General features: G+C 47.0%; 1 protein-coding gene across 4 annotated transcripts in view; it reads left to right on the top strand.

Annotated features, from left to right (window-relative positions):
• Positions 1–370: 370 nt before the first annotated feature.
• CPPED1 (calcineurin like phosphoesterase domain containing 1) overlaps positions 371–17,911 on the top strand; it is a gene marked incomplete at its 5' end in the record, with an annotated part of 117,755 nt that continues 100,214 nt past the window's right edge. For 3 of the 4 annotated variants that reach the window (XM_079719273.1, XM_079719272.1, XM_079719270.1), the window contains one exon: positions 417–486. In XM_079719273.1, the coding sequence (XP_079575399.1) occupies positions 417–486 (70 nt within the window). Of the gene's footprint in view, positions 487–17,911 lie in introns of all 4 variants that reach the window. The other variant, XM_079719271.1, reaches the window with a different exon arrangement.

The raw sequence follows: 17,911 nt of genomic DNA, 5'->3' as shown, positions 1-17,911 counted from the left end.
CGGACGCACAGGCCCAGCGGCCATGGCTCACGGGCCCAGCCGCTCCGCGGCATGTGGGATCTTCCCAGACCGGGGCACGAACCCGTGTCCCCTGCATCGGCAGGCGGACTCTCAACCACTGCGCCACCAGGGAAGCCCCAAAGGCACCCATTCTGCTCACGCAGGCGCCAGGCAAGTTGGCTCCCTCTCCAGGAGCCCCAGTAGATCCCAGAGGGGCCCCTCACGCTTCCGCCCCGTTCAGGCAGCACTAGTGGCGCCCCGAGCGACCGAGCCACGCGCGCCCGCCGGCCCCGCCCCGCCCCGAGCAGAGGGCGCAGCCCCCAGCCGGGCAGGTCCCAAGCGGCAGTTGGGCCGTAAGGAGTCGCGCCGCTCCCTCCTACACAGTGAACTCCTTCGAGGCGGAAAACTTGCTTGCCATGTCGGCTGCGGAGGCGGGAGGTGTTTTCCACAGAGCTCGGGGCAGGACTTTGGACGCGTTTTCCTCAGGTACTGCCTGCCCTTCGCCTGGGCAGGGGATGGTTTCAGGGCTGCGGAACCTTCGGCGGGGAGAACGTTCGGTCGGGATGTGCACCTCCAGCCGGACCCCAGCGGGGGCTGCACCCGGGGCTGCACCCGGGGGCTGGGGACCGCAAAAGAGGCCGCACCGCCCGCACTTGGGGCTTCCAGGGGCGCTTTTGAAAGAAGAGTGTCTGGGCAAGGGGTACGGTCGTGGAGCCTCGCTGGCCTTGACCAAGGCTCCCTGAGAGAAGATAGAGTGAGGCAGCAAAGCATAGTTAATAGCGTGGGCTCTGCAGTTAGACTTGGTTTCCAAGCCCTGCCTTGGACACGTTGCTCAGCGAGTATTGGTCTCAGTTTCCTCATCTGTAAAAGGGGAATAATCGCAGCGAGGTTGTGTGTGGCACAGGATAAGCGCTGGGTGCACGTGAGATGCGGTTATTCTTATTATGGTCATTCACCACGATGTAGTTTATACTCCATAATCATGGTTACCTTCTATAATATGAGTCATCCACCAAAATGTTGGCAGTGCCCATCTGAACTGGAGAGGGGAGGCAGAAGAGCCGTGTGGGGTTAAGTGCTTGGATTTTGGATTTAGATAATCTGCCTCGCTGTGAAAATGGGTTTGTTAATACTTACCGCATAGGGGAGAGTTAGCAGATTAAAAGGATTTCTGTAACCAAGTGCCTGACAGGCTAGGTGCTAAGTGAATGTTAGCCCTAGAGCTATAAAAGGGACCACTGCTGCCCGTTTTATTGGTCCTCCCTGCGTCTTTTGCTGCATGGTCAAATTCCAGCTTTTGTCACCCCGGGGCAGTCACCCCAGACACGCTGCGTGATCTGGCTTGTACTCACCTTTCTTGCTTCATGCTCACCATTCTTTCCTTGCCCAGTTCTCCTGCTTCTCTGTTTTTCTTAACTCCAATTTTAAAGGTCCAAGTCCTTTATTTCCGTAGGGCTTTTGTGCTTGCTCTTTGCTCGCCTAGCTAATAGCACTTTCTCAACCTTCACACTTTATTTAAAGTTCAGTCACTTTCTCAGACAGATTTTCCCTGGCTACCCTTACTAAAGTGGGTTTCTCCTGTAACTCTGTCCTAAAGCCTTATTCTTTTCTTTCTTTGCAGCTGTCGGTGGGGGGTGGCAAGGTTCTGGAAGAGCATGTAAGGCCAGAAATCTAGCTGAGGTGGATTTTAGAAAATGCAGTCTGTTGTGGTGACCATTCTCTAAATATTTTAATATGCCATTTTCAACCTGTTTTCAAACCCAAGCTTGTGCGCCCCATGCACAGTGAGGCCAAACAAACAAAATATCAGAGTTTGGAGCAGAGAAAGGTTTATTGCAGGGCCAAGCTAGGAGAACAGGTAACTCGTACTCAGAAGACCCGAGCTCTCCCTGTAGTTTTCAGGGAAGAGGTTTTTGTTTTTGTTTTTGTTTTTGTTTTTGCCACGCTACGTGGCTTGTGGGATCTTAGTTCCCCAACCAGGGATTGAACCCGGGCCCTGACAGTGAAAGCACAGGGTCCTAACCACTGGACCGCCAGGGAAATCCCCAGTGGAGAAGCAGGGAAGAGTTTTTAAAGGCAGCATCCGGGGTGACAGCTGCAGGGTGAATGACTTTCTTCTGATTGGTTGCTGGTGAGGTAACAGGATGGTGGTCCAGGAATCTCAAGCATCAGCCTTCTGGTTCTGACCAGTCTGGGGTCTCAGCAGGTATTTACCATCCTTCAACCAGGGTGGGGGCCTGCAGAACTTGAAGACTGTATCAGATTGTTAGGCACATCTCTTGAGGGAACTATAAGACTAAGGAACTAAGACTTTTTTTTTTTAAGCATCTTTATTGGAATATAATTGCTTTACAGTGGTGTGTTAGTTGCTGCTTTATAACAAAGTGAGTCAGCTATACATATACATATATCCCCATATCTTCTCCTTCTTGCTTCTCCCTCCCTCCCGCCCTCCCTATCCCACCCCTCTAGGTGGTCAAAAGCACTGAGCTGATCTCCCTGTGCTATGTGGCTGCTTCCCACTAGCTATCTATTTTACATTTGGTAGTGTATATATGTTAATGCCACTCTCTCACTTCTTCCCAGCTTACCCTTCCCCCTCCCCGTGTCCTCAAGTCCATTCTCTACATCTGTGTCTTTATTCCTGTCCTGCCCCTAGGGTCTTCAGAACCAATTTTTTTTTAAGATTCCATATATATATGTGTTAGCATATGGTATTTGTTTTTCTCTTTCTGACTTACTTCCCTCTGTATGACAATCTCTCGGTCCATCCACCTCACTACAAATAACTCAATTTCGTTTCTTTTTATGGCTGAGTAATATTCCATTGTATATGTGTGCCACATCTTCTTTATCCATTCATCTGTCGATGGACACTTAGGTTGGTTCCATGTCCTGGCTACTGTAAATAGTGCTGCAATGAACATTGTGGTACATGACTCTTTTTGAATTATGGTTTTCTCAGGGTATATGCCCAGTAGTGGGATTGCTGGGTCATATGGTAGTTCTATTTTTAGTTTTTTAAGGAACCTCCATACTGTTCTCCATAGTGGCTGTATCAATTTACATTCCCACCAGCAGTGCATGAGGGTTCCCTTTTCTCCACACCCTCTCCAGCATTTACTGTTTGTAGATTTTTTGATGATGGCCGTTCTGACCAGTGTGAGGTGATACCTCATTGTAGTTTTGATTTGCATTTCTCTAGTGATTAGTGGTGTTAAGCATCCTTTCATGTGTTTGTTGACAATCTGTATATCTTCTTTGGAGAAATGTCTGTTTAGGTCTTCTGCCCATTTTTGGATTGGGTTGTTTGTTTTTTTGATATTGAGCTGCATGAGCTGCTTGTAAATTTTGGAGATTAATCCTTTGTCAGTTGCTTCATTTGCAAATACTTTCTCCCATTCTGAGGGTTGTCTTTTCATCTTGTTTATGGTTTCCTTTGCTGTGCAAAGCTTTTAAGTTTCATTAGGTCCCATTTGTTTATTTTTGTTTTAATTTCCATTTCTCTAGGAGGTGGATCAAAAAACGATCTTGCTGTGATTTATGTCATAGAGTGTTCTGCCTATGTTTTCCTCTAAGAGTTTTATAGCATCTGGCCTTACGTTTAGGTCTTTAATCCATTTTGAGTTTATTTTTGTGTGGTGTTAGGGAGTGTTCTAATTTCATTCTTTTACATGTAGCTGTCCAGTTAGGAACTAAGACTCTTTTATCGCTGAACTATTGTTTCTTGACTGCTTTTCCTTTGTTTCTGCATTTCCTCACTTCCCTAATTAGTAACTCCTTGAATCTGCCCTTTGGAACTCAGGGAAGGTCTAGGATACTAAAGCCTTTTTCTGCAAACAAGGAATGGGAGACGTGGAAGGGCTTTTGTGTCCTGGCGGGCCCCACAGGGTCCCACTCAGTTTCAAACCAATGTGAGGCTTTGGGGATTTATCCATATTGGTCTAAGTAGCTCTAGTCTGCTCATTTTCCTGCTGGGCAGTAGCCATTGTATCAGCATATATTGATACATTCTGTTGCTGGATATGCTGAGAATCTTCTTGCCTCTCCATATCCACTCTCTCCCTGCTCCGCCATGCCCCAGGAGGTTGACATCTTTGGGCTTCATCCAGGGGCTCCTTGCCCTCTGGCCTGCTGTTGGGTTCAGCTAGTGGGGAGTCCTGACTGGAGGTTAGAGGGTGGGGAAAACAATTGTCAGGGTGTTTATTCCCCTGGTTTAGTCCCTGTGGGGTTGCCTCAACCTGACTGTATTCCTTACCTGAAATTCACTGCTTCTTTCAAGGTAGGCTTTCTGCTGGAACTCTCTTTTCAGATTTGGGTAACCACTTTCTCCTTCCTTTCAGATGTAGTTCTGCTTTTCTGTGTTGGACTACTAAACTGTCCTTTGATGTTTTTCGATACTCAATTCATCCCAAGTAATTAAACGCTCCTTTAATTATCCTGATTTGAGTATGCCAGCTATTTCCTGCTAGGATCCTGATATGATGGACATTCAGTTATTTCTGTTTTTCACTCCTGGTAACGGTGCTGTTATGAACATTCTGGTACAAGCCTTCTTGTGGATACAGGGGAAAATTTCTCCAGGGCATATACCCAGAGGAGCGAAATTCTGAGTTGTAGGGTATGATCTTTTCCAGCTTTCCTAGATCTTGTCAAATCGCCTTTCAGAATGTTTACACCAACTTATTCTCCCACTAGCAGGGTATGAGAGTTCCCTGTGACCCTGCACTATCTCTTTTCAGTTCAGGAAGTATTTACTGTGTTCCTATTGCATTCTCTAGTATCTTGTGATGAGTAAAAAAAAGTCAAGGGGAAGGCAAGGGCTCATAATCTAAGCACAGAGCTGTGGCACAAAAAATAATTCTTGGCAACTGGTGGGCTCTGTAGGCCACTGTAGTGGGAATCGGGATTTTTTTTTTAAGCTTTTTTTTTCTTAATTAATTTATTTTATTTTATTTATTTTTGGCTGTGTTGGGTCTTCGTTGCTGTGCGTGGGCTTTCTCTAGTTGTGACGAGCAGGGGCTAGTCTTTGTTGCGGTGTGCGGGCTTCTCATTGCGGTGGCTTCTCTTGTTGCGGAGCACGGGCTCTAGGCACACGGGCTTCAGTAGTTGTGGCTCGCGGGCTCTAGAGCGCAGGCTCAGTATGTGGCGCACGGGCTTAGTTGCTCCGCGGCATGTGGGATCTTCCTGGACCAGGGCTTGAACCCGGGATTCTTAACCACTGCACCACCAGGGAAGCCTGGGAATCGGGATTTTAAGCATTGGTCCTGGGTGATGGTGAGACTGTTAATTGAAATCAGGGAGTAAGGAGTAGGGCCAGGTTTGATGGGATTAATTTGGGAAGTGGTGGCTTTGAGGTGCGGTCAGGAAATCTGAGGCAACTTGCAGGGTGTGGTGCACAGCTGGGGATGGAGGTGTGGGTGCCATCCACAGAGAGGCAAGTAGATGATATCGCTGTAGGAGTCAGTGGCATTCCTGAGGGGCAAGGTGTGGAGTAGTGGACGGGGTGTGTGTGTGTGTAACCTTAGGATGTGCCATCGTTTAGGGGGTCAGAAGAAGGAAAAGACACACTGAAGGTCTCAGAGCAGGAAACAACCAGAAATTTAGGAAGATAAATCCAGGAGCCAGCCTTGGTACCAAAGTTGGGGAGGAGGGCTTAAGGCAGGGTGGTCCACAGGCTCAGATGCTGCAGACATCTAGGTGAGTGTTAGCTGAGCAGAGGATGGCAGGTTTGATTGTTATGTCACCTTCAGGACAGTTTCAGTGCAGTTGTAGGAGGAAGCCTGGTGCATGGCTTTTGAGGAATGGTGGAGACTGAGGATGCGCAGTCAGCAAAGGCAGGATTCTGTTTGGAGCCGTTTGGTGATCCAGGGTAGACATAGGGTAGTAGCAGTTTGAAGGAGGAGCAATGCTGAGGGAGGGCTGAAGGGTTTGCAATAGTACTAATGGTGATAAGAACAACCGGAGCATCTAACGTTGATCAGGTGTTTACGGCGGGCCAGGCACTATACTCTGTGCTGTATGTGGATTAGCTCATGTAATCTTCAAGGTAGTCCTGTTGAGCTAGCTATTAGGGTTATCCTCTTTTTACAGTGGGAGAAAATCAATCTCAGGAGGGCTAGGCAACTTGCCCAAGGTCACATGATTGGTCTGACATGGATCTGGGGTTGAAAAATGCAAAAGGCCGGATAATTGTTGGAGAGCAATATCTGAGGAGATGGGAAAAGATGGCATTGAGGGCTCAGAAGAGGGGTTGGCCCTGGGAACAAATTTCTTCTTCGACCATCTCTCCCTCCTTCTATCTAACTGTTTTTCTGTCTATCCATCTATCTACCAGAGCGTCCATCCACCAGTCTGTCCATCATATGTCCATCCTTTCATCTGTCTGTCCATCCCTTTGTCTATTGGTTCATCCATTTGCCCACTCATCAAATGTACTAAGCACCTCCCTTGTCCCAGGCATTGTGCTAGATCCCAGAGTGCAGTGATGAGTGAAAACCAGGTGTGATTCCTCACCGCTGGCATGTAGCTACTTGGAGAGCCTAACATTAAACTGCCAGTCACACAAACCATCATAAATCCCAGCTGTGGCAAGTGTAGGGAAGTGAGGAATGTCGCTTGTCAGGAAGTGAGGGGCATCTTAATAAGGCCCTGCAGGGAGGGCTCCCCTGGGGAAGGGGTGTGTCATCTGATTGCTGAAGGATGAGTAGGAGGTACCTGGGCTCTGAAGGGAGGGGGAGGACCATGGTAGACCTCAGGTGGAGCAAGTGTGAAAGTCTGACATGGTGGGACAGGAAAGGGAAGGGTGAGGGGAGAAAGAAGCCCCTGAGTCTGGAGCTGGGTGGTGCAGGATGAGACTGGAGCATGGGGAAGGGGGTCATTGGGGAGGTTTTGTCCTTAAGCTGCATGTGTGAGGACACAAGGACACATGATCTGATTTCCGTTTTGGAAAGAATGGTCTGGCTGCAGCAGTAACAACAGAAGAGTCTGTGCTTGCGAGGAACTTGGGGTGCAATCTGATTGGAAGCTGGAGCTCAGCGACTCGCCTCGAAGCAGCATTTCCAAGGCACACATTGTTCACTTTGAATTTGTTGACTTCCAGCAGCTGGAGGGGCGTGTGGTGGTGGTGGGGGGCTTCTGGTGGAGGTGATGGGGGCACTGAGGTGTGAAGCTTCCTAGCCCCCTGGAGCTGTCCCAGGGCTGCCGTGGGACCAGAGAGCAAGAGAGGTGCTCACCTGGAAAAAAGTGGGGTGCGGTGGGGGTGGGGAGAGACTGAGAAGATAAATTGAGATAGGAGGAGGGAAAATGACCCTGGACTTCTAGAAATGGGGCCTGCACCTGGTCTCCTCTGTGGGTTGAGCAGCCCCAGTGGGCATGCCCAGTATGCGTCATACAGCTCAGGGCTTCTAGAGGCCCGGCCTTGGAGGGTCAGGCTCAGAACCCTTCACTAGAAGTTGAGCACCTAGTCTACCCCTGAGCTGCCTCTACTGCTGTCCCTGACTTACCTGGGCCCTAGTTCCCTGTTAGTGCTGCTGGTGACTTTGAGTGATCCTCTCGGAGGGTCCATTGCCAGTTCAGGCTCTGTGGGCAGGTGGTAAGCTGGTAGAGGTGCCCCAAGGGCAGGTTTGGAAGAGAAAGGAAAGGAACTGGCTTTTTCTGTCTCTTGCCAAAATACACATTGCCTCTCAAAGAGGTTTTGGTGAACTCAAGCAACTGTGCCTCAAATTACAACCCTGATAACCCTTACACTCCCTCCTGGAAGCCCCCTCCAGAATTAAACAGTTTGTTTCTCAAGTGAAGCTTGTCAAGTAAATGAAAGAGTGCTGTCTTACCCAGCTCAGGCTGCTGTAACAGAACACCATAGGCTGGATGGCTTAAAAACAACAGAAATATATTGCTCACATTCTGGAGGCTGGAAGTCCAAGGTCAAGGAACTCGCAGATTCAGTGTCTGGTGCGAACCTTCTTCCTGGTTCATAGATGGCTGTCTTTTTTTTTTTCTTTTTTTTTAAGACTTTATTTTTTAGAGCAGTTTTAGGTTCATAGCAAAATTGAGTGGAAGGTACAGAGAGTTCTCATACATCCCCTGTCCACACACATGCACAGCCTGCCCATCATCAGCATTCCCCGCCAGAGTGGTATGTTTGTTACAACTGAACATACAGTGACACAACATTATCACCCAAAGTCCACAGTTTACCTTACAGTTCACTCTTGGAGTTGTACATTTTATGTACAATGTACATGTACTGTATAATAACATGTAACCATCATTATAGTAGATGGCTGTCTTCTTGCTGTGTTCTCCCATGGAGGAAAGCAGGAGTGAGCACTCTAGGGTCTCTTTCGTAAGGGCAATAATCCCACTACTAAGCCCTCAGGATTTAATCACCTCCAAAGTCCCCATCTGCAAATATCATCACATTTGGGGTTAGATTTCAATGTAAGAATTTGGGGGGGACACAAACAGTCCATGGAAAGCACTTTAAGACTATTTCCCCCTGATAGTTTTTGAGTAACAGTATTCCCATGCACTTCTTCCAGGAGTGTTGTATGTGAAGCCTGGCTTCAGTCATCCATTTCCTGTTAACACAACCTGCTAGGCTCTGTCAGCAGATGTTTATAGAAAGTAAGTTGTACGTGTCTCACCTGAGAAGGCTCACAATCCTCGGGCATGTTCAAATATTCATTTTAATTACGCAAATTAATAATTATATTTCCTTGACATGTATCCTAATTAAGACTACTTTCTCCTAACAAATAATTGGCTTTCTGAAAAGTTTACAACATCTGTTTTGAAGAAATTCTCAAAGGGAGGAATATCAAAATAAAATATGTTTTCAAAATTACCTATCTTTAATTGTTTTCAGGTCCTAATCAGTTTTTCCAGTTCATTTTACCACTGGAATATTTTCCCCCTTAGATAGAGAACAGGGATCTTCAGTGCTTTACCTAAAATGATGATTTCCTTGGACATTTTAAACCTCCACAGCTGTTTCAGAGGAGCCAACTCTATTCACTGATTCTGAATGTTTCTTGGTCTCTTCTAGAAACCCTCTCACAGAGAATAAGTGAAATCTCTAAAGAATAATGTACTTCATCCCTTCCAGGTCTCACCTAAGAACCTCTCTAGAAACAGTAGGCCTGGAAATGTTTGTTCAAGTCTGAAGAGGGTTGAAAATATTGTGGCGTAAAAAATTCAAACTTATCAATGAAGGAAATGAAATGAATGCTTTTAATTAATTTTTTAAATTAATTAATTAATTTATTTTTGGCTGCGTTGGGTCTTCGTTGCTGTGCACGGGCTTTCTCTAGTTGTGGCGAGTGGGGGCTACTCTTCGTTGTGGAGCGCGGGCTTCTCATTGTGGTGGCTTCTCTTGTTGCGGAGCATGGGCCCTAGGCGCATGGGCTTCAGTAGTTGTGGCTTGCGGGCTCTAGAGCGCAGGCTCAGTAGTTGTGGCGCACAGGCTTAGTTGCTCCGCAGCATGTGGATTCACTCATTTCAAGTTTCACTGGTTTTTAATAAATTTACAGTGGTACAACATCAGAATTTTAGAACCTCTCAGTCTCCCCAAGAAAGGATACCTTGTGTCCATTTTCAGTCTCTTTATGTTTCCAATCCCAGCGCAGTCAACTACTAATTTACCTCCCTAGCTTTGCCTTTTCTGGACATTTCATATAAATGGAATCATATAATCTGTGGTTTTTTGTGACTGGCTTCTTTCCCTTAACATAATCTTTTTACTATTCACCCATGTTGCAGTGTGTATCAGCACTTTGTTCCTTTTTACTGAACAGTATTCCAGAGTATGGATTACCACATTTTGTTATCCGTTTACCCGTCGGTGAACATTTCGATATTTTTTGGACATTGACGGACATTCCCCCATTTGGACACTGGCTATCATGAATAAAGCTGTTATGAACATCCACATTAGAGGTCTTTTTTTTTTTTTTTTTTTTTGTGGTACGCAGGCCTCTCACTGTTGTGGCCTCTCCCGTTGCGGAGCACAGGCTCCGGACGTGCAGGCTCAGCAGCCATGGCTCACGGGCCCAGCCGCTCCACGGCATGTGGGATCTTCCCAGACTGGGGCATGAACCCGTGTCCCCTGCATCGGCAGGTGGACTCTCAACCACTGCGCCACCAGGGAAGCCCTAGAGGTCTTTTTGTATGGACATATGTTTCATTTCTCTTGGGTAGATACCTAGGATTGGAATTGCTGGGTCGTATAAGTAACTGTCTTTAACATTTTAAGGAACCACCAAACTGTTTTCCAAAGCAGCTGCACCATTTACATTCCCAGCAGCAGTGCATACAGGTTCAAATTTCTCCATATGCTCATTCACACTTGATATTGTCTGTCTTTTTGATTATAACCAAGCAAATGCGTGTGAAGTGGAATCTCACTGTGTTTTTTTTAAAATAAATTTATTTATTTAATTTATTTTATTTTTGGCTGCGTTGGGTCTTCATTGCTGCGCGCAGGCTTTCTCTAGTTGGGGCGAGCGGGGGCTACTCTTCGTTGTGGTGCGTGGGCTTCTCACTGCAGTGGCTTCTCTTGTTGCAGAGCACGGGCTCTAGGCGCATGGGCTCAGTAGTTGTGGCTCGCGGGCTCAGTAGTTGTGGCTTGCGGGCTCTAGAGTGCAGGCTCCGTAGTTGTGGTGCACGGGCTTAGTTGCTCCGCGGCATGTGGGGTCTTCCCAGACCAAGGGATCAAACCCCTGTCCCCTGCATTGGCAGGCAGATTCTTAACCACTGGGCCACCAGGGAAGCCCTCATTGTGGTTTTGATTTGCATTTTCCTAATGCCTAATGATGTTGAACACCTTTTCATGTGCTTATTGGCTATTTGTAATCTTTGAAGAAATGTCTGTTCAGATCCTTTGCCTGGGTTATTTCTGTTTTTATTATTGAGTCGTAAGAGTTCTTTATATGTTCTGGATACAAGTCCCTTGTCAAATATATGATTTGAAAATATTTTCTCCCATCCTGTGGCTTGTCTTTTCACTTTCTTGATGATATCATTTGCAAGACCCACATTTTTAATTCTGATGAAGTCCCAGTTATCAACTTTTTCTTTTATTACTTGTATTTTCGATGCCATATCTAAGAAATCTTTACCTAAACCCAAATTGTGAATATTTACTCCTGTGTTTTCTTTTAAGAGTATTATAGTTGGAGCTGTTACATTTAGGTCTGGGTCCACATTGAATAAATTTTTACGTATGATGTGGAGTAAGGGTTGTCTTAGAAGTTTTCCTTTTTTTTTTTTTTAACTACAGTAAAAGCCTGGTAGTTTGTCAATGAATAGAAAAAATTAGCTAAAGAGGGGAATCATTAAAATATTACACATTTTTGACATTTCATTTTAATGTAAACTATAAATGTAAATTCAGTTAATGATCTTTTGAGGTCAGGCCAAGGTCATGTCTTGGAGTATGGGTTTACAGGTGGGCCTGCCAGGGCCCATAAACAACACCCATAACGAATCTTTTCCAGTTTGGGTTTTTTTCCAGTGGAGTAGTCAGTTAAAAATCACCTAGAGAGCACTCTGAGCGAAGGATTCTTCTAGCTTTATACTTTTTCATCAGATCTTACACACTTGCCTCCCCAACACCTGATTCAACAGTATTTTATTTTTACCAGCTTGCTTTATTGAGTCTTCCCAAAGCATCCATCTTTGCTTTATTAGAAACAACCCTTTTTACATTTGTATTTCTCTGGCTTACATGTTTTATTAAATTAGATGATTTAAAAATAAGTGCTAGCATGAACAGATTTGGGGGCACCTCCTGACAGACACTCCATGAGGGGCGGGGCAGAGGTGCGTAGAGCATGGGAAGGCCATCAGCTTGCCCTGGGCCATGGTCCGCGCCTTCGTGGAGGCATGGAGAGTGTTGATGACCCTTCACATTGGTCTAGTGGACATCTGTTAAGAGAGTATCTTCTTCACAGAGAGGACTAACTGACAACTTTTTATATTTGTGCAGTGTGTGATTTTTAACTTTGTCAAACCCTCCAACGAGTCAGGGGCAGTAACATGGGGCCAGGGCAACTGGAGACTCCAGAAGCCCCAGAGCTGCTGCCAGCCACTCTCAGGACCAAGAGAATGTGGAGTCAGACACCCAGGAAATATTTGTTGAGCGAAAGAACGTCCAGACTCCCCCACGTAGCCTTGTTTAAAGGAAAAGAAGAAACATCTTTGTCAAGCTAATGGCGCAGGTCCTCATTTGTAAGAAGGAGGCCGAGTGTTGGCCAGATCTGTCTTAAGGAGCAGCCAGGATAACAAGTGCATTGATTTCATCTGTGTGGGGACACTTTGGTGATTTCAGGCCCCAAACTAGTAAGGGGGAGGATCCAGAGGAGAACGCAGCTCTTCAGGCTTCCTGCCCTCTGGCCCCGCCCCCAGAATACACTGGAGCAGGACGGAGCACCTCGTCTTCCCCCCAGTCTGCCCCTTCCCAGTCCGACCAGCAGCCTGGGAGTCGCTCCTGACCTCTGCTTCACCCTCCTCTCCGTGTCCCGGCCGCCCACAGTCCCATCCACGCACCCCCAGGGCACAGCTGGGCTTCATCTACTTCTCTGCTTCCCAGCTCCCACCACCGTGAGCCCGGCCGCCCACAGTCCCATCCACGCACCCCCAGGGCACAGCTGGGCTTCATCTACTTCTCTGCTTCCCGGCTCCCACCACCGTGAGCCCGGCCACCCCACCTACCCTGCCTCTCACGCGGACAGTCCCAGCAGCCTCTGAGTCCCTCTTGTCTCTCCAGTCTATTCCCTGAACAGCATCCAGAGTCATGTCTTTGAAACAAAAACTGGGTCTGTCAGCCCTTGCCGTGGCTTTTCTCTGTCCCCCTCCTCTTCCCTCTCTTCCTCATTCTTCAGGCCTGTGCTGCTTCTCCTATTCTAAGTTAGGTCCACTGCCATTCACCTTCACCCGTTCTTTTCTTTTAGGATATTTGTTACAACTTAGAGTTGTGTCTTTACTCCTCTGACTTTGATGTCCTGTCCTGCCTGTAGGTGATAAATTCCTTGGGGGTGGAGCAGGAAGCCCAGGCCTAGGAGGGTATCTGGCAGTAGTGGACCTTCAGTGGCCTTTCATTATGTGAATAAATGAATGAAAATGAGTGCAATGCCCACGGGATCACGTGTGTGCATCCACCTAACCCACAGTTTACACACATCATGTTTCCTCTGGACAAAACCAACAGAAACCAAGGTATTGAGCCAATCAACAGGACCCTTGCAAACCACATACCACTGGGCAGTTGGTGCCTTACTCAGAGGCACCCGCTGGGGCCAGTGCTTGTTCCCAGGCGGGTCCCTCTTCTCCCTGCCCCCTCTTGGAGCTGCATCTGCCCCAAGTAAGGGTGGCCTTCTCCTCCCATCCAGGGCCTCCGTTTGCTCAGCCTGTGCCTGCAGGGCTGCCTCTGTCCAGAGCGAGCACCTTCTTCCAGTTCTCCCTGAAGCACCACCCCCTGGGCCAGCAGCCGCAGGGTCTCTTGGCAGTGAAACACGGGGAATGGCACAAAAGTCATAGCAAACCTCCACTCAAAACATGCAGACCCTCAATAGAGTTCTGCTTTTGAAAAGTGAGAGAGATATGGAAAATGTCTTTTTCCCCGCTTAGACATTGTCCAGAACAGTGTTGGCCAAAGCCAGGGATGCTGAAAGCCGCCTGGGCAAGTAGTCCTGGCGCATCTGCCTTCTTACTTCTCTGAAGGGTTGCAGATAAAGATGCTGGCAGGCCCCTCATCCCCAAACGGCAAGTGTGGCAGCCAAGCTATGACTCAGAAGCTTTTGCGTATCTCAAAAAGCTACCTTTTGGATGCGTGTAGGCCAAGAAAAGAGGTTGGGTAAATTCACTTTGGTACTTAGGAAACGTAATTTGGAGACTCTGAGTATTTTGCTGTCGCACTGAATTATTTTGGGGGCAGAGGGGCCCTGAAGGACACTACTTTTTTAAACAGCTTCACATACCGCGCAATTCACCCTTTCAAAGTGAACGATTCGGTGGCTTTTAGTCTATTCACAGAGATGTACCACCATTGCCACAAATTTTGGAACATCTTCGCCACCCCAAAAAGAAACCCCACACCCCTCAGTTGTCACCCCCGACCCACCCCCACCCCCCCAGCCCGAGGCAGCCACTAGTGAAAGACACTGTTAACTGCTGCATTGAGTTCTGGCAGTCTTACCTTTGGGACATTTGGATTGTTAAACCAGAAAGAGTCCCAAAGCGGTGAACATTGTTTTGCTACTGTGTTTTTTTGTTTTTTAACCACTGAAATAAGATTAGTCGCCAGAGAAGATGAGGGGCATTGCTGAAGACATTTAGATTGTGATTCACTGTGCAGATCGCTGCTGTGAGAAACTGCAAAAATTGCATTTCGTTGGCATTTGCTCTTTAGCTAGAAAGCTTCTGGGCAGCTGTAAAGCAGCCCATCTTTGCCATTTTATAACCAAAGCAATATCCACAGTATATAAAGGAAAAGATGTTAAGACCAAAGCATACACACACATACACACACACATACATACATACATACATATACACATATATACCATCAGATATTTTCTGAGCCCCACTATATGCTATGGGAAACAAAGAAATGGGTAAGATTTTGAGAATGCTGTCTGCTAAGACAGGGGTAGGAGTTACCGTGGATAACACTCATGGTAATAGAAGCACACACTTGACTGCTTACTATGTGCCAAGTCCAAATGCTTCACATGTATTAACTCAGTTAATTCTTCACAACAACCCTTTTGAGGTAGATGAGTTATTCTTACTTTACGGATAAGGAAACTGAGGCCCTGAGAGGTTAAGGAACTTGCATCATGTCACAGAGTTGGTAAAGGGTGGAAATGGGATTTGATCCTGGCACTCAAGCCTCAGGGTCTGGGCTGTCCTGGGACAAGGTTAGGGCTTTGGGAGATGGAAGCCCAAAGTGGTACAGGGGCTTGAAGCCCTTCCCCAAGCCCACATGTCCAGGTATGATCTGTTTTATCCCCAATATTCATATTTGCCCCTGGTCTCAGGGTCTGGTCCTTGCTGTGCCCTCTGTCTGGGGCACATCTCCCCAGCCCCCCGCCTGGCTCTGTCTCGTCCTCAGATCTCATCTCCTGTGTTGCCTCACTCCTCCATCTACTGCAGAGCTCTCGCACCCACCAGTTGCTCCGTCCGTGATCACCCTGATTACTTCTGCGGTACCCAGGAGCACAGTGTGTAATGAGCTTAGTTGTTGACCTGTTCGTTGTCTGTCTCACCACCATTCTGAAGGTCTTTTTTTTTAATTAACTAATTTATTTTTATTTATTATTTGGCTGCATTGGGTCTTCGTTGCTGCGCGCAGGCTTTCTCTAGTTGTGGCTAGTGGGGGCTGCTCTTTGTTGCGGTGTGCGGGCTTCTCATTGCGGTGGCTTCTCTTGTTGCGGAGCACGGGCTCTAGATGCGCGGGCTTCAGTAGCTGTGGTGCGTGGGCTCAGTAGTTGTGGCTCGCGGGCTCTAGAGTGCAGGCTCAGTAGTTGTGGTGCACGGGCTTAGTTACTCCACAGCACCAGGGATCGAACCCTTGTCAGCTGCATTGGCAGGCGGATTCTTAACCACTGCACCACCAGGGAAGTCCCTGTAAGGTCTTAAGGAATGGGACCTGTGGCCTTGCCCACTAGTTGAATGTCTGGTGACTCACATGACACCCGTCCTCAGAACAAACTTTCTGAATGAGGGGAAGAGGCAGAGCCGCATCCGCTTGCCGGGGAGGGGGAAGTGGCGTGTGAGCTGGGCCCGGGTGGATAGACAGCACCTCAGCAGGAGGAGCTGGTACAATGGAGAGCACCCCCTGGAGAAAGGGGCGGGAAAGCATGGGGCGTGTTTGAGGAGCAGAGAAGGGTCCACGTGGAGGGACCCTGTGGTATGTCTTGTGCAGGGTTCTTCAGTCTCGCCGTTGACATGGGCTGGATTCTTTTGTGGGGCTGCCCTGTATAATGTGGGATGTTTAGCACCATCCCGGCTTTTGTCCACTGGATGCCAGAAGCACCATCCCCCTCCCAGTGTGATATCCAGAAATGTCTCCAGACATCAGATGTGCCCTGGGGATCAAAATCATCCCCGGTTGGGCTTCCCTGGTGGCGCAGTGGTTGAGAGTCCGCCTGCCGATGCAGGGGACACAGGTTCATGCCCCGGTCTGGGAAGACCCCACATGCCACGGAGCAGCTGGGCCCGTGAGCCATGGCCGCTGAGCCTGCGCGTCCGGAGCCTGTGCTCCGCAGCGGGAGAGGCCACAACAGTGAGAGGCCGGCGTACCGCAAAAAATCCCAAAACCAAACCCAAAAACAAACCAAAAAAAATCATCCCCGGTTTAGAGCCACTGGTCTAGTGGGAATAGTAATCGGTACAGTTGGAAAAATTTCGGGCTGTGTTTTAGCACCAGGTGCCAGAATGAGCGAGGATCCACTGACATCTTCATTTATCCTTTCACCAAATGTTTACTGAATGCCTCCCTGCCAGGGACCAAATGATAACATGCTGACAGAATACTGGAAAGGGAAAGCAAATGTGGGCCTTTCCTTATGGAGATTAGAAGGTAGTGGCCCTTCAGCGAGGGAGTTTGATGATCAGGGTAAGCATTTTATAAAGAGTCACGATGCAGTGATTGACTGAGATGGATCAGAGCAGGGAGTCCTGCATGGAGCTGTCTTGGTAGCTCCAGGTGGGCATGGTGGACGCCTGACCCAGGACAGTGACACTGTCAGTTAATGCTGAGTTAATTCTCTAACTTTATAGTCCAGTGGAGAAATGTGGCCTCTGTAGTCCCAATTTATGTATTATTTTGAGTCAGATTAGTTAACAGGGGTCAAAACATTGAATTCTTAAATATTCTTACAATGTAGTGATGTGTTGTAGCTCTCACACTTCTTGACCACTATCTTGTGATTTTAATTGTCTTCCAGAAGTCAAACTAGATTTAGAAAATGGGACTCTTATTTATAAAAAGTAAATTAAGAAAGCTGTTTGTCATTGTATTCCACCTTGAATTATTTGGGGTTGCCTATAAAGTGGCAGGTTTAGCACATCATGAAAATATAAATTATTAGAGTATTAGGTATTAATTAGTGACATGGCTGACTCCCGTAGGCCTTTTCCTAGTTGGGTAATGGAAGTAGTGATTCATTTGCTTTTGGGGGGGGTGCATTCATTATAGTTAGTCATTGATTAACTGGTAAGAATGAAAGGATCAATGCGATTTCTAATTCTTGGTGTATATTAAAAAGTCAACTTTCATTAACAATTGACAGATGTGCCCAAAAGGTATAATAAAAATGAGTGAGAGGAAATATATTGGCAGAGACAAATTCAAGAAAACATTTAGTTTGTGATATTAAAGGTGCAAACTGTAAAGAGCAATTGCAATTTGAATGTCTGTTTTTCAGGCAAGATATTGGCACATAAACAGAATCTCATAGGAAGGCCTAATGGTAAAGAATCATGTGAATTTTAAAAGGTTTTAAAGATTCTGTTCTGTATACAGTTGGTTTGTACTCAGTAATGCTTAACAGAGACTCACAGGCCTTTCCTGACCATGATTTAATACCACCCAAAATCCAATGTCCTTTTTATCCCTCGATTTTGAAAGATTGTTTCTATGACAGTCTCTATCCATTAGCTGAAAATTGGAAGTGGCCAAATCTTGTTACTCTATACGACGGATGAGTCAGATTTCTTTCTAAGGCCCATTTTTTCTTTAAAAAGTATTTTTCAATTAATCTTAAAATTTGATTTAGGCTATGGTAACATACTAAATTATGGCAATTTATTTTGGTAGCTTGGAGCTTGTTTTCTTCCAGCTTGTTATTTGAGCAGACCTTGGCACTCCTAGCCGGATGAGCCTTCTCTTTAATCTCACTTGTGT

This window comes from Hyperoodon ampullatus (genome assembly GCF_949752795.1).
Source record: "Hyperoodon ampullatus genome assembly, chromosome: 14".
In the NCBI taxonomy this organism is placed as follows: domain Eukaryota; kingdom Metazoa; phylum Chordata; class Mammalia; order Artiodactyla; family Ziphiidae; genus Hyperoodon; species Hyperoodon ampullatus.
The sequence above is the reverse complement of the archived record's forward strand: the minus strand, read 5'-3'. Positions and strand labels throughout refer to the sequence as shown.